This window comes from Mastacembelus armatus, chromosome 23 (genome assembly GCF_900324485.2).
Source record: "Mastacembelus armatus chromosome 23, fMasArm1.2, whole genome shotgun sequence".
Lineage (NCBI taxonomy): Eukaryota > Metazoa > Chordata > Actinopteri > Synbranchiformes > Mastacembelidae > Mastacembelus > Mastacembelus armatus.
In genome coordinates, this window is record NC_046655.1 from 1,971,214 (window position 1) to 1,988,642 (window position 17,429).

General features: G+C 41.0%; 2 protein-coding genes across 2 annotated transcripts; both read left to right on the plus strand.

Annotated features, from left to right (window-relative positions):
* Nucleotides 1-1,496: 1,496 nt before the first annotated feature.
* aebp2 (AE binding protein 2) lies at nucleotides 1,497-7,031 on the plus strand. Its single transcript, XM_026327472.1, has 8 exons — nucleotides 1,497-2,128; nucleotides 4,740-4,971; nucleotides 5,149-5,256; nucleotides 5,353-5,539; nucleotides 5,625-5,749; nucleotides 5,951-6,018; nucleotides 6,374-6,487; nucleotides 6,580-7,031. Exons 1-8 carry the CDS (start codon nucleotides 1,611-1,613, stop codon nucleotides 6,590-6,592), a joined length of 1,365 nt encoding a protein of 454 aa, XP_026183257.1. The 5' UTR covers nucleotides 1,497-1,610; the 3' UTR covers nucleotides 6,593-7,031.
* A 6,766-nt stretch (nucleotides 7,032-13,797) lies between these two features.
* Nucleotides 13,798-15,778, plus strand: LOC113141967 (zinc finger protein RFP-like). The gene is made up of 2 exons (XM_026326655.1): nucleotides 13,798-13,878; nucleotides 13,977-15,778. Exon 2 carries the CDS (start codon nucleotides 13,991-13,993, stop codon nucleotides 15,623-15,625), a length of 1,635 nt encoding a protein of 544 aa, XP_026182440.1. The 5' UTR covers nucleotides 13,798-13,878; nucleotides 13,977-13,990; the 3' UTR covers nucleotides 15,626-15,778.
* The last annotated feature ends 1,651 nt before the right edge of the window (nucleotides 15,779-17,429 follow it).

Genomic DNA, 17,429 nt, shown 5'->3' on the forward strand with positions numbered 1-17,429 from the left:
CTGGGGTGTGGACTATTTTGAAACCTAATACACTTTAAATACTTATTACAGGGGGCTCGTGTGCCCCATCTTAGCAGAACAGAAGTTACAGGTCAGCCACTGGGCTCAGCCAGGTTCAGGGAGAGGAGCGAGCTGGCACGAACAGCTGTGGTGCAGTCATGAAGGCTAGGCCCCGTAGAGACGCGTGCCAGTTCCTGCTGTACGCAAAATTCTGAGATAAGAAAGTGCCTTTTCAATACTTCCAGTTGTATCATTTTTCTGTTTGTCGGAACACGTGGAGCCGAGAGGCCATAATGTCAAAGATCGTATTTATTAAAGAAGATGACTCACTCAATCAAAAATATTTGTATATTTGTATATATTTGTTCACACATAACAATACAGCTGCAAATTAGAGTTATATTTTTTTGTCTGTTGGTGTTACCATTTAAGGTGTAAACTATGTGACGCAGTCAACGTAAAATGAACAATACTGCAGGGACTGGTGTTTATGCTGAATTTGCATATGCTCTTAGAGGTAGAATAGTCTGTCCTGTAAAAAAAAAAACAGCAAGAGGAATTTTAATTTTTAAAGTAGACAACTGAAGAAATACCCCACCCTTTGGTTCTGACCTGTAGTATTTCCAAAGTCAGTTCTCCAGAACACATGAACATGCACTGCCTGACTACTGAGGAGTCTATTTTTTCCATGAGAGAGAGCATTGAGGAGCACAGATTCAGATGTAATTTGGGCTAATATATACACAACAGATATGTTGGCTAACATTACAGATTTCAGTAAAATAACAAATCTCCATAATAAAGTGTCCAACAACCACCATGGCATCATTTTTCAGCCCCTTTTGCTCTTGCCAACATCGTTAAAAACCCACACCAATATTAATTTTCGTTGTAGTTCTTGCAGCATCCAACTTCTTTTTAGTTGAAGCTTTCTCAAATACAGTCGTCCGTTTGCCAACAAGCATTGCCACAATGATTACTTTGAACTTTGGCAATGGAAATAAAACCTGAACTGAAAAATCAAACAATACCACTGAAGCATTTGTACTGGGGAAAACACTGGCATTGGAAATAATCACCATCATCTTCTCAGTTTTTGTTAATGTAAGTTTTTTCTTCTACTGTGGATACCTTCTCTACCTCTAACCATAACACATCTGCCTGTAATGCCTACAGGGAGACTTGGCTCTGTCTTTGGGTGCAAAGGTAGTGCATGCAGAATGGCAGTAGGTTTTTAAGCAGGTAGGCCATCCAACAGGCCAAATGAAATGATTGTTCAGGATTTTTTCTTCATGTTGTCAGTGCAGGTAATTATTCATTGCTATCTGGGTGAAAACAGAAATCCAATAAATGTAACAAAAATGCTTCTGAAAGAAATCATCTGACCTACCTTTAGTCTGAGCGTTATGCATCTGACTCGGTGTAGGGAAGCACCGAGTGATTCATCTGTCCTAATCGAGCAGCTTTGGCTATGCTGTGCCTCGACGTCACGTAAACCTCCTGCTGTGTTTCACGCTCGGAGCGGAGAGTGTGAGTGGAGGAAGAAGGGCAGCCCGAGGGCAAGTTTTCGAGTGGAACACCCCAAAAATAGCTTTCCCTCTTGTTCGAAAATGCCTCAAATAACGACCGAAGGAGCTGAAAAAGGTCCTCTGTCGAGGTCGGAACAAAACGACACCGGTGAAACGGCAGAAACCGGAGAGGAGCGACAGGCCGTGCCGGACCCCAAACAGGAACCGGGCGACAACGAGAACAGAGAAGGAATGGACGTGAAGAGTTGTGGTGCGGCGGAGGACTGCGGGCACAAACCGTCTCTTATGCCCGACACCGACAAAGAAACCGCTTCACTGAGCGAAAAAATGGCAAACGGTGATAGGAAACCCGGTGATAAACTCTCTGAAGCGGGGAAAAGTCCCCTACAGGGGAGTTTGGCGAGCAGCACTGATTCCGCACAAGAGGGTTCCCAGGTGCTGAAGCAAGAACAAAGAGAGGGGGAGAACGTCTCGTCCACACTGCCTACCCACCCCGCAAAGACCGCAGAGAAAGCCGAGCACGGCACCAAGAGACGGGCCAGTGTCGAGCGGACCTCGTCGGACGGAGAGCCGCTCAGCCGGATGGATTCAGAAGACAGGTCTGTTGAAGTGAGCTGTACAAACAGGCCTTACACTGATTCATCAGCCAAGAGGTGCTGTTAGGTCACGACACGGTCTTAAGTTCACTGCTGCTCAGCACTTTGTGTACACTTTGTGTACAAGTGAGACTCTATAGTTCTGTAATATATCTTTACTTGTCCAATAATTTAGTATACCTGTTTGTACAGTAGTGGCGTCGTCCATCAAAACCCAGCTCTTACTATTTACTAAAGTAAGCAAATCCAATTAAAGGGCCCATGTGCCTGGTGCCTGTACGTTATTATAATTATGATTATGATTATGATTATGGATATTTTCCCAGGAAGTAGTTGTGGAAGTGTGAGATCTCATCTCTGTGTTCAGCATGTCTTTACTATTAGGGCTTAACAGAAATTTTCAGCTGTCTTTTGGCAGGTTATGGTTTGTTTGTTTGTGTGTGTGTGTCACGTCAGTCCCAAGGTAAACAGGAGAAACATCTCCAGAGTCTCTTCATCAGCCCCATGGATGTAGGCTTTTAAGGAAAAGTTGCTATTGCATTCACAGATGGCCCCCCTGTTCATTCCTGTCAGAACTGACTTCGATCCAGTTCTTTAGACCTGTGTATCCTTAGAACATGCTTTAATCATTCATGATTTTCATCCATCCAAAATAATAGATTCATTGTGTGAATTTTTATTTTTTTTATTTTTTTTATTTTGCCTTTATTTAACCAGGAAGTCCTGTTGAGATTGGAGGGTCTCATTTGAAAGAGAGACCTGGTCATATGGTAGAGGTTATTGTTTGCTTCTCTCACACACCCCCTATCCCCCTTAAACTATGCACATTTCTGTATTCATTAGAAAGTGAAATTTCCCTGAAAGCTTTGGTGACAGACTGAAACTGTGTGAATCGCTTAGTACAGTTATAAGACTGTGAGTGAAATTCTGAACTTCCACCAGAACGCATCTAAACATGATCGATGCATCAACCTCCATCATGCCAGCATGGTGGGAAATGACTAAATAGACACACTCTCTGTGATCAATCCTGTACCATACACACTCACACTGCAGCTTAGTAGGTACAATATGAGTTTTTCTGTTTAGTTAGAGGAAATGTAATTATTGTCCAGTGATCCAAAGCACACTTGTCTGTGCGTCACCTTTAACTGTGCCTTCAATCTTGGCCAGCAACTAATAATTAGCTGGATCTTTTTCTTCATTAGCCCAGTTGTTTACCCAGTAAAATTGTTAACCCAGAACAAATCTTTTGAATCCAGTTCTGAATCTTCTTATAAGACAAACAAATCAACAGATCAACATATTGGCATGCGGGATGTGCAGCTCTGCACAGCGTGTAGTTGAGATTTGAGAGATGTGAATACTGGACCATCTGCAGCCATCAGCCACCTCGGGTTACCAATTCCTTCTGCTGAAAGAGTGTTGGCAGTCTTGTTGTGACTGTTGTTGTCACCTGTGTGTGCACAACCCAGTGGCAACAGCTGGAAGCTTGCATGCTTTGCTGAGGTCTGAGGTGGCATGTGTGTTGTTAGAGCACAGAAATGGAGAATCACATGTTCAGAACATGTCACTGAATGCTGTAGTTTTTCTCACACACACACACACACACGCACATACACACATCTCACGGTTGGATGTGATGTGAGTCTTCAGTCTTTATCTGATTACACTGGCTTGTAGGATTGAGGTATATTCAACCATGATATTCACACCTCACACTGTTTTCCCATCTGGAGAATGAGAACTTATCTCCAGTGAAGCATATCACAGTTCTTAGGAATCATCTGACCAAGTAGGAACAGCAACAGTTATACTCCTCAGCTCACAATGTGGAGGACTATAATACTGAATGATCAGAGTTCCTTCAATCCACATTAAGCATACTGTTGATCCCTAACATGACAAAGACGACAACACAGTTAGAGAGGAGTAGCTTTATGACTCCTGTTCTGTTCCCCTGCCCGCTGCTCATCTGCAGTCACCAGAGGTGCATTCAACACAGTGTTTTTTTTCCTCTTGACAATAGCTAGCTGGCTCGCTTCATAATTAATAACAGAAAAAAATTAGGAACTTAAAAAAAAAAAACTTCATAAGATAAGAAAACCTTTATTGCATGCAGTTTCAGTGCAATTTACTGACCCCTTTGGCCTCATCAACCATCTATTATTTTTGAAAGCGTTAAATGGAACCTTTAGAACCTTAAAGTGGCTCAAAGAGGTGAGAAATCTGACCTGCTTAAAAAAGTAAAACAGTGTGCTGCCTGCTTTAATGTCCATTAGGCTCCCTCTCAGCTAGGGTTAATCCTACTGTTTTGGCATCTGGGAAACTCACTGTAACTTTTGTTCCAACACAGAGGTGAGTGGCAGCTACACAGTGGTGAAGAGTATGTGTGTATTAGAGTGAGAACATTTTGGTCGGTTCTCACTTTTCTGACTCCTGTTTGACGGTTAAGACTTGGTTTTAGGGTTTAGGGTTTTTCTATGGCTGTATTTCAGAGGTATTAGTCCTCTTGTACGACATGTAAGCTGGGCTCCACATTATTGCCATCAATTTTCAGATTAAACCTAGTTTTGTAGAACTGCCCTTATAATTTTGTGTCTGTCTTCTCCAGTATCAGCAGCACGCTGATGGATATGGAGAGCACAGCATCCAGCGGCCGCTCCACTCCGGCCATGCTCAATGGTCATAGTTCGGGGGCAGTTCCGGGAAGTGGGCCGGTACCCACGGGGGGCAAGCCCCTGAGCTACACATGCTGTTGGGATCACTGCCAGCTGCTGTTCCCCAGCAGCCCTGACCTGGCTGAGCACATCAGAGCGACACATGTGGACGCACAGAGAGGAGGGGTCAGTACCTATACAGTACGATAAACTTTATTCATCCCCAAAGGGAAATTCAGGACTTACTGACAGGATACTGTACAAGCTGTCACACATCAAGTACACATGTAACAGACTATTATATCAACATTGCTGTTGTAATATACTTCTGTGTATTAATTAATTGTGTGTGCTTCTTCACAGGTGTTTGTGTGTCTGTGGAAGGGCTGTAAAGTGTACAACACACCATCCACCAGTCAGAGCTGGCTACAGAGGCACATGCTCACCCACAGTGGGGACAAACCATTCAAGGTGACAGCACACACCCTCACCAGCCAGTGTCCACTTTGTTTATCTCACCCAGGTCAAATCAGTCATGATCACCTCAAATTGTCTGTCTTCCCTCAGTGTGTGGTAGGGGGCTGCAACGCTACATTTGCCTCTCAGGGAGGGCTGGCCCGTCACGTTCCTACTCACTTCAGCTCACAGAGTTCATCCAAAATGGCCAGTCAGGGCAGAATGAAGGAGGAGTCTCCATCCAAGGCTGGTCTCAACAAGAGGAGGAAACTCAAGAACAAACACAGACGTTCACTCCGTATGTAGAACACACACACTATGTCTAAGAAAACAGGCATACAAACTTTTTGTTCATCATATTGGAAATGAATTTTTATTTCCAGCTCGACCTCATGACTTCTTTGATGCTCAGACCATGGACGCCATTCGCCATCGAGCCATCTGCCTCAACTTGGCAACACACATTGAGAGCCTGGGAAATGGACACAGTGTGGTCTTTCACAGCACGGTGGGCTTTGACACTTACACTAGCCAGTACATGAATTCCATATTATCATCACTTTGGGCACTTAGAGTCTTCATTATTGAACAGGTTTGGATGTTAAAGAATGTTAAAGACAAGATTTTATTTGAGTTTGCAGACAAATGTAACAGTCATTCCTGACCAAGGAGTAACTGTTTGGGGTATGTGGTTTTTGTTTTATTTTAGGTAATAGCCAGGAGGAAAGAGGACTCTGGGAAAGTGAAACTCCTGTTGCACTGGACCCCTGAAGACATGTAAGACCTGCTTTTCTTTCTTCTGCTCACGCTCAGATTTCATTTCTCCTGCTATGTTTTCCTTACCATTATTATAATAATGGTTTTGGTTAAGAATGAACAAGTCCAAATGAACATCAACATACAACTTTTAAAGCCCATATAGCAGATTTTGTTGTACACTGGATTATGGTTGGATATGGTTGACTTGCAAGATCAACTGTTTTCAGGTGTTGCCATTGGTGTTGCCTAGGTTAGAGGCTGGTGCTGGTAACAATGCAGCTTCCTACTTCAATGAGGAGAAATTACAGAATTATAATGGTTGTAATGGTTGATCAAACCAAGTGTGTGTTTAAAAGCTCTCCCTGTGTGTCAGACTGCCAGATGTGTGGGTGAATGAGAGTGACAGACTGCAGCAGAAGACCAAGGTGGTTCATCTCTCTAAGCTGCCCACAGACACAGCTGTACTCCTTGACCCCAACATCTACAGGTGTGTCTATGCAAAATATATCAAATGCCGGTAACACACTATAGATTTAGTGTGGAACATTGATGTACTATCTGTATCTTTTTCTCCCCTAGGATGTTCTTCTAATTTCTCCACAGAAGCTCCACTGTCACTTCCTGCTAATCCAACCTTGATGAGGATGTGTCCTTGTCCCCACGTCTTTTTCTCCCCCACTTCCTGTCCCAGAGAATGCTGGGAGTGTAGTGATTTGTTTGTCAAGGCTGACTGAGGCATCCACTGTTGGCCCCATTAGGTGCTAAGTTTACTACAGATGTGTAGAAGATGTTTCTTGTTTTAGGTAACACAACTAGACTGTAAACTGACAAAGCTGTAACTGTAGACAGACATGTAGAGAAGCTGTTTTTGTAAATACTTGAGATTTGTAATATATTTTTATACTTTGAGTTTTTTACTGTACTGTAGATAGATGCCATTGTAATTAGATGATTTAAAAGTGATAATATTAGTTATGTGCCTATAGATGGCATTGCTCTGGTTTGATGTCATTAAACCTTTCCCACCTCAAGGTGTCTTCTACCTGCTAGCTGGAGCTGGCTAAAACTGCTGTGTCTGTAGTATCTTGAAGCATGGTCACTATTTGTAAGAAACAGATAAAAGGTGTATGGGCGTTATAAATATTAGGAGTTCCTTCCACAGTTCCAACACTGAAAGTCTGACAGCTCACTAATTTGTGATTCCAATCACTGAGTAACCTGGATGTATTTTAGGGTAATGACAGGGAAAAGGGTCACTGACAAATGATAGATCCCAAGGCTCAGGTGTAGGCAGTTCAGTTAATGTTAAGCATCATAAAACACAACATGTTAGGAGAATGGGAAACGCTAACCCATGGGGAAACAAACTGCTTGCATCTTAATCTTCTCTGAAGACATGGCTTATTTACTGAGTAACAAAAGCCATTATGAACACAAATTAAGCCCATGTGTAAACATAGGATACTGAGGGAAAAAATACTTTATTCAAGGAAATCTAAGATTCATGTCACCGGCTGTAATTAAAGATGGTACTAAATTAAATTACAATTCAACTTAAAGGATTATAACTGATCATTTGTCTGAAAAGGATAGGACAGCAGAGGAGCTGTGCTGTCAGTAAAGACACTATATTAATGGGGATTCTCCTAATAAAGTTTATATCTTCACACATTAATACATGTTGCAATTCCATTTTACATGTATATAATGGTATAATAATGTGGATGTCCCTGTGCTGTGGCCAGCTGCTGTGTTTTTGTGAGGTGTGCCTCCACTGAAGGGGCAGCAGCGTCCTCTAGTGTCTGTAAAGACAACTAAGAACGTTTTTTATGGTTGGGTGATATCGGCTTCTCATTCTATTACCGAGTAGCCTATAACAAAATTAAATAACGAATAACACTGAGAACAAACACCAATTAAGTTAAAGATGAATACATTAACTCATTTGTAAATAAACATCAGTGGTGACCCTTTACTACACCATAAATGCCTATGTCGCTTTGACGAACACACTGTACTTGGCAGTGCAGGGAACAAAACTTACTCGATTAAAATGATGCACACAAACTAAAAGAAGAACATAATCTCCATAAACTGCAGTAGTCTTTCTCTGTCTTCTAAGTTCCCAGTATCCCTTCCTCTTACTTACAGTAGCCAGCAGTTATTTCCTCTTCATCTCTTTCAAAAGCCAAAATTAAATGCTTAATCCTATTTAAATAGGTCAGTAGGAGTCTACTACATCTACTGGAGGCAATGCGAGTCAATGGCGATTAGCAACTGACAGAAATGTACATTTTTGTTCATTTTATTTCCTAACCGTAACCAAGAGTTTTTAAATGCCTTAACCTAACCAGGACTGGAGGCTTGTTTAGCTTCCACATCAACCATGGATATTTTATATTGTACAATATGTATATTGCTCTAGGAAATTCAATTCAATTTCAATTTAATTCAATTTTATTTGTATAGCGCCAAATCACAATACAAATCATCTCAAGACACTTTACAAAAAAAAAAAAAACCCCAACAAATCCCTTATGAGCAAGCACTTGGCGACAGTGGAGAGGAAAAAACTCCCTTTAATGGAAGAAAAAACCTCTAGCAGAACCAGGCTCAGTTTGGGCGGCCATCTGCCTCGACCGGTTGGGGTGAGTGGATAGAGCAGAGAGAAAAGAACAGCAACAATAAACAACAAATAGACACTGCAGGTTGGTGGGACCAGTAACTGCACATCAGCGATATACAGCTCCAGGACCAGGGACACCTGCAGAAGGTACAGAGAGAGAGAGAGAGAACAGGGGGGGGGGGGCTCACGCCGTCAGTGGCAGCGAAATACTTGACCTAAATTTAAACGCACCGTCCCAGCCAGTATTAAATAGCTACACCAAACGTACATTTGGGTCCATATTGCGGTGATTTAATGCTGAGTGGTACTGTTTGCATCCATGGCTTGAATACAGCATTTTGCGGGACACGTGCTTCTGTTTCCCTTGTCAGTTCGCAGTTGCTAATGAGAGAGATGTCTTTTTTACCTTCGGTGGTTATAACAATTGGAAAGCAGCACTGGAACGCTATTTTTAAATAGACTCGGGCAATTAAAATTTGTCAAAACCTCTAGTAAATTACAGGTTCTGTTTAGTAGTCTATTCAGAATCATGGAAGCATTGTGTGTTAAATGAATAAATAAATAAATCATTATTCTGACCTTATCCTAATAATTGCCCACACATGATATCTGCCAGCCCACCCTTCCACAGCTGGCAAGAACTGGCCCTGATCAGACCTCCCAGTTAGATAGATGGATAGATAGATAGATAGATAGATAGATAGATAGATAGATAGATAGATAGATAGATAGATAGATAGATAGATAGATAGATAGATAGATAGATAGATAGATACTTTATTCATTGGAGAAATTCAGAAACATTTTCTTAACTTTAATTTAACATTAACTTAGAACATATTCAGTTATAGCCTCCAGAAGCACTATACAACCACAAGCAGTCATAACTGTCCCATTACCTCCACTCCACTGAGCAGCATGCAGATCCCACTTCGCCAGATGTGACTCGGGCCCCAGTAGTACCACCCTGGACTTACCCTGGCATAGAGACATTAATTGCCTCATCCTATGGTATTCCCAAACCTGCATTCCCAAAATTATTTCACTCTGCTAAAGATGGAGCTTGACAACTTGATGAACAGCCACCCTCACCTTAGTGAGCACTAAAAATAGTTCTCCTGAGTTAGCTCAAACTCCCAAGCACCCGCCAGCTGGCCAAATCCCTCATGTACAACCCCAGACCTTACACAGCTGTCTTAGGTGCTTTCTAGGACAAATATGGCCAAACTGGGCAATTGGGGCACAGTGAACTGGGGACCATACTCAACTCACCTGTCATCAGACCCAGAGACGCAAAAGCGTTTGACTCTTTTGCCCTCTCCACTGCTTCCTAAGTAACATGCCACCTGCACACAGAGATTAGATTTGTGGAATATTGTCTCTGTTGTGGTATTTTACAGCCAGGCACTAACCTAACCTACACCCTGCCTGACCTCACAGCCTGGCTTCAGATGAAAGCTTAAGCATAGTGATTGGCCAGTCGAGCTACTTGCCTTTATGACTCCGGAAGGGCTTCAAACACAAAGAGAGAACAGCATGGTACGTGGCCCAAAAGGAAGCATTAGTCTTCCTTTGCTCGGGGGAGGCAGCAATCAGTCACAATATTCACACATGTTAGTATGTGTGACTCTGAGCATGCATCAAAGCTGAACATGCAGAGAGAACGGCAATCTCTGATTGATCGCTAAATTTGTGGAAAAACAAATATTTGGGACACTAATCAAGAATGAAATTCACCTAGATCTATTGTTGTATGGTGTTATGTCTCCAAAGAGGATAAAAGTACAAACAAAACATGGACAAGTGGGACACATTGACCAGGTGACGGCAATAGACATGGATAATAAAAAGGACAATGAACTCACACACTTAAATACAACAAGTGCTCTGGCAGGAAATGCCCCCCTCATTTCTCCCACTACGAAAGTGTCACATCCATGAAACTCACCCCTCTTAACCACATCTGAAAATTATTTGATGGAACAGACAATCATAGACCATCATGCCTCTATATGTCCCAGACAAATGTGTCTGGCAAATTTTGGAAGGGGGTGCTTGGGAACAGTGGCATTCTAAAAGTTTAAGCAGCATTGGTGATTTATTTGAAGATGGTTTATATCCTATAATAAATTGTTAGAACGATTTAACCTGGTGGGGAGAAGTAATTTTTTGGAAATATTTGCAGCTGCATTAGGTCAATGCCATACAATGTTGTTGATAATAATATAATAAATTATATGAAGCTATCACTGGAAAAACATAAGGCCTCTCAGTTCTATAAATCTGCTAATTCTGTTATGAGTAAAGACTCCGACTGCCAAAGTGATTTGGCAAAGAGACCTGAGTGGTGAGATTGAACATGACAAATGGGCAAAAACTATAGCTGACTGTGGCAGACACGTGAGCAAGGCCAGGGGCAAACTTACACAATATAAGGTATTACATAGATATTATTATACATCATCTAGATTGTATTGAATGAAACTGTTGAATGACGATCTATGCTGAAATGCAAAATTGGTAAAGGAATTTTCATTGTATTTGGGAATGTGCTCTGATCAGACCCCTCTGGAACCAGGTATTAAGCATGCTAAGCAGTTGGTTCAGTTCAGAAATCCCCCACTGTCCAGTGCTTTGTCTTTTGGGGGACAAAACCTGCTTATCGAATGTTTCTATATGTGATTTCTATATGTGATTTGTTGGCTGTTACGTTCTTCATGTTTCCTGCAATCTGTATCCATGTAATGAGTAATCCTGTATTTTATTTTATTTTATTTTTCTTTTTCGTGATGTGCAATGTGCCAAAACTGTGGAAAAACAATAAAAAGTTGAATTAAAAAAAAAAAAAACTGATGGGAATATTCAATCAGAAATTAAATTATCATTTTCAAAGCTTAAAAACATTCGGGGCTTAAGTCACGCCTAACCTGTTTTTTATGGGCCAACACGACTTGCCACTTCCTCAAGCAATATATGATCCTAGTGATTTAGGAGGAAGACGTGGAAGGCATAGCCAAGCCCTTGCTGATCACTTCTGGTCATCTTTCATCAGGCACTATCTGCCAGGGCTGCAGGAATGCAGTAAGTGGAGGAAGGACGGTAAGGCACTCTATTGTTCAAGTAGTCTTAAAAGTGGATCCTCAGCCTCCTCAGGCATCATGACTTGTTGGTCGGATTACTCAGATTTACCCAGGGTTAGATGTATGTATGTCTCTGAATCGCCATTGTACAGGTGAAAAACGGTACATATGTTCATCCAGTGGCTCGATTTCTCCTACTTCCAGCCCTCGAGGACGCTGACAATGGGGACACTACTAATTAGGCTTTCTTCCTGTAATTCAACTGTCCACAGGACCAGACAGGCCTACTCGTTTGACACACAGATTTACAGACAGCACTTGAATGCTGGGTGATTCAAATGCCACTGAGGGTGATTCACATGTTGAGTGATTCACCCTCTATATAGTGTTTTGGCTTTTAATTATATTATATTCATTATATTATATTAATTAATACTGATATCATTGGCATATTGTATTAATTTATTTTTCATACACAAAAGGAGACTATTTTATTTGCTTGTATTCCTTTATCAGAAGGCTGTCCACAATCCAGTGTCCTTAGGTAAACCTGGACCTGAGCTTGCTCCTGGTGGTCCTGTGGGTATGAATGGGCAAATAGTGGAAAGTGGATTTGAATGGAGAAAAGTGGTATATAAAATGGTTTGTCATTTATTTTACACACAGAGCAAGTACAATTCAATTATACAATCGCCACAATATTACAGATCTTTTATGTTCCATTTATGTCAACATTCCCCATCTATGGCTGTATTTTAAAGAACTGTTCGATGTTGTCGGCTTCAAGAATGATTCATGATGAATGCGTTGTGTTCCCTGTAACAGCACTGTACAGGTTGTTAGAAGAATTTCCTTTTTTGTGTCAAACTTTTTTCATTTTGTGGAGTTATCAAAAGATGTATTGTGTATCATTGACGGCAAAAAAAAAAAAACATTTTTACTTTTTTACTTAAGTACATTTCAGACTGCTATGTGGGTGGGGTGGAGGAGTGCGGTGATGAAAGGAACTGACACATACGCAAACACAATCCTATCTGGGAACAAAACGCCACCTTCAGCAAGGACAGGCAGACAATCAAAGTAATGATAACCACAGGTAGAACCAACATTACAACTAATGCTCCAACACGGAACAAAGGAAAAGAGAGTGTATATGTAGCTTCAGAACAAAGACCAATTAAACACAAGTGACAGTAATTTAACTAATGAAACACAAAGCTACCTAAAACTAATACAGGTGCTAAACAGGAAATTAACCAAAATAAAAGTTGGACCGGAAACAGAAACCTAAGATCATAATACAGACCCTGCACTTTCTTACTTTTACTGGAGTATAGGAGTTGAGTCAGTACTTCTACTTTCACCAGTCTTTTTTCACACAAGTATTTGTACTTTTACTTAAGTATAAAATGTGAGTATTTTTGCCATCTCTGCTTTTAAGACTTATAACACAATAATTACATATTTGTGGTCTTTTGTAATTTGTATTGTTTCATGTAGCACCATAGTTTTACATGTACTATATTCACTGTACGTGGTTAAGACAACAATAAAAGCTATTTGACCATCAACCTTAACCTCCTCTCTGCTGCTTTTCTGCTGCTACAACATCACATTACTTCCACAGTTATGAGAGACAGCTGTTATTGTCTGCAAAGCCACAAGATGTCACTATACTTAAAAACACATATGATCCAGTGGATATATGCTTAATCCACTTGTCAACAATTTACACAAAAATAAATATGTGTAGCCAGAATTAGGGTTTACTTTTTTGCTTGCATACATTAACACAAAATGCCTTCAAAGTCAGTAAGTATACTTGACTGATAGCCTCACAGATTGTAAAGTCTTATTAACTTCTAAAACTCTTCTTGGCCTGGCTCATGTGACTACATGTGACCTTTTAGTCGCAAATAAGTCAGTGCAAAGGTCTTTTACAAGATTCCAAATGCTTTTTATGAGAAAAATGTATTTAACTGCTGGCAAAACTATGGCATGTCAAAACATGAAGTGGGAGGTGGAGCAACACTAGAAAAGCAGGCATGTCTCAGCTACACGCTCCACCCATCTCACATTTCACACCGGATGTGCAGAGCAAAGAGAAGTTTTGTTTCTGTGGAAAGAAAACTAAACTCAGTCTGTCAGATAGTTCTTATAAATCCTTCCCAGGTACATACAATGGATATGATTGACTTTTCAAACAAACTTTATCCAAATATACACTTTGTTCTGCAGTATTAATGTTAAATTTTTACATTTTATTTCAGGGTGGATATACAGAATGTCTTCTTCTTCTGCCAGCAGTCCCCTCTCTGAAGAGCAGTTTCTGTGTTCCATCTGTCTGGATGTGTTCTCTGATCCAGTCACCATACCATGTGGACACAACTTCTGCAAGAACTGCATCACAGAGCACTGGAATATCAGTCCCCAGTGCCAGTGTCCTATGTGTAAAAAGGTTTTCAGTACAAAACCTGAGATTCATGTTAACACCTTCATAGCTCAGGTAGTTGTCCAGTTAAGACAATCAGCTATGAAGAAAGACAGCAGAGGTTCTGTGCAAAAATTTTCCAGCCCTGGAGAAGTTCTGTGTGACATCTGCACTGGAACGAAACTGAAGGCCCTGAAATCCTGCCTGGTGTGTCTGACCTCCTACTGTGAGACTCACCTGGAGCTTCATCAGAAAATCACTGGTCTCACAAAACATAAGCTTAGTGATCCTGTGGGAAATCTGCAAGACAGGATGTGCAAAACACACAACAGACCTCTGGAATTGTTCTGCAAGAATGAGAAGATCTGTGTATGTTTCACCTGCACTGAGTCAGATCACAAGCTTCATCGTATTGTTCTTTTAATGGAAGAATACCAAACACAGAAAACTGAGCTGCGCAGGACAGAGGCTGAAATTCAGATGATGATTGAGGAGAGACGACTGAAGATCGAGGAGATTAAACAGTCAGTAAAGCTCAGCAAGGCAGATGCAGACAGAGAGAGAGCAGACAGTGTGCAGGTCTTCACTGCTCTGGTCCAGTCTGTGGAGAGAGGCCTGGCTCAGCTCATTGACACCATTGATGAGAAACAGAAAACATCAGAGAGACAAGCTGAAGGCTACATCAAAGAGCTGGAGGAGGAAATCTTTGAGCTGACGAGGAGAAGTGCCCTGGTGCAGCAGCTCTCACATACTGAAGACCACCTCCAGCTCCTGCAAAGGTTCCCATCCGTGAGCCCTGTTCCACCCACCAAGGACTGGACTGAGGTCAGCGTTCAATCATCATACGAGGGTATAGTAAGGAGGGCTGTAGCTCAGCTGGAGGAGACACTCAGCAAAGAGATAAAGAAGCTTATTGAAGCTGAACTGAAGAGGGTCAAGGAGTTTGCAGTGGATGTGACTCTTGATCCTGAAACAGCACATCCATGTCTGTATATTTTTGATAATGGGAAACAAGTAAAAAACACAAATTCATGGCTGTTTAATCGAGATGCCACAGGAAGATTTTCTAAGTCTGCATGTGTCTTAGGAAAGCAGTATTTCTCTGTGGGAAAATATTACTATGAGGTCCAGGTGAATGGGAAGACAAACTGGAGTTTAGGAGTGGCCAAAGAGTCAATCAACAGGAAATCAGAAATCATGACAGAATGCCCGAACAAGAGTCTGTGGGCAATATGGTTTAGAAATGGAAATGAGAACAAAGCTCTTGGCTCAGCTGTCTCGTCCTTTCCTAAGCGTGAGAAGGTTGGGGTTTTTGTGAATTATGAGGAGGGTCTGGTCTCTTTTTATGATGTAGTTGGTGTATCTCTCATCTATGACTTCACTTGCTGTAACTTCCAAGAGAAACTCTACCCCATATTTGGTCCCTGTGATGTTGGTGGTAAAAACTCTTCTCCTCTGAGCATCTCTCCTGTCATACTTACAAATTAATCATTTGATAATTTGAGAAGGAAGTGGTGGCTGAAAGTGGTTTCCAAAAGCAGAATGGGAGGCAGAGCCTTTAGTTATCAAGCTTCTCTCCTATGGAACCAGCTCCCAGCCTGGGTTCAGGAGGCAGACACTCTCTATACTTTTAAGGCTAGACTTAAAACCTTCCTCTTTGACAAAGCGTATAGTTAGGGCTGGCTTCAGGTAACCCTGAACCATCCCTTAGTTATGCTGCTATAGGCCTAGACTGCCCGAGGACCATCGGTGCACTGAGCTCCCCTACCCTAATCCCCCCCTTTCCCTTCCCCTCCCCTCTCTTCTCTCCTCCCACCTCATGTATATTCCACCATTGAATCTTACTAACCTTGTGTTCTCTCTCTCCCCTAGTTTGTGCTCTCTCCCTCTCTCTCTATTCTCTCTGTACCTTCTGCAGGTGTCCCTGGTCCTGGAGCTGTATATCGCTGATGTGCAGTTACTGGTCCCACCAACCTGCAGTGTCTATTTGTTGTTTATTGTTGCTGTTTTTTTTCTCTCTGCTCTATCCACTCACCCCAACCGGTCGAGGCAGATGGCCGCCCAAACTGAGCCCGGTTCTGCTGGAGGTTTTTTCTTCCGTTAAAGGGAGTTTTTTCCTCTCCACTGTCGCCAAGTGCTTGCTCATAAGGGAATTGTTGGGTTTTTAGTTTTAGTTTTTGTAAAGTGCCTTGAGATGATTTGTATTGTGATTTGGCGCTATACAAATAAAATTGAATTGAATTGAATTGAATTGAATTGAATTGAAATTGAATTGAAAGTCTCTGTAGCCCATTGTGTTGTTGTTGCGCTGTGTTATGTTCACCCATGTAAAATTCCATGTGGATTAAATGGCTTTAATCTTCTGCTAGATTTTTAATTCCTTTGTATATTCCTGATAATGTTGCTAATATTTGCTGTGAATATTTATTGTAAATAGGGTATGTGGAGTTATGCTTATGTATGTGTTTTGGTTATTTTTATGCAAAGACATATTGTGAATTTTTATGTATTTATGTAACAATCTTTTATTGGTTTGTAATACTGTTTTATATGGATTTTTCTTTAGGAAGGTGGAGAGAACATTTTGCTCTATGCAAATCTTATGTTTTTTCTTAACTCCAGTTGCCTGCAATAAATTACATAAAGACATTCCTGGGAAGTGTGGTTCTTACCTTATACAAAACACAATGCAGAGTTACACTCATCACAATTGTAAATTGGAGAGGTCTGTATTATTATTGCAATATTCTTCATTTAGATGAATCAAGTCTATTAAACACATTTTACTTGTTAAAAGCAATGAAGAAAGCTTTTATATACTATGTGTAATGATTTTGAATGGTAAAAATGTTTAATATTTAATAGTGTTTAAAAAGAAGTCAGTTGTGATCCCTTACAGAAAAGTAATATATCTAGTCTCCAGCTGTGTCCTGCTGTGTGAACAGCTGCATAGGAAGAACACAGCATACTCATATTGTAATGCTGAAAGTAAAATTTAGATTAGAGCTGTGTCTAAAATCATTTGAAATCAAATTGAACTCTCTAGTGAAAAATATTATATCCTAAATGCTCTACTTCCATGCCGGAGGTGTGTCTACATCTTCTACTTATGAGAAATGGTGTCTTTATAGCCCTCTGAAGTAGGATAATGTCCCATATCTGGAAAATGCTGCAGTATAAAGTGTTCATATAAGATATGTATATAGTATGGGACGTGCCCTTTAAGAACTGACCATAGCTTTTTTCTACTTATGAGACGTGAGGTCTTTATAGTCCTCTGAAAAATACAGAA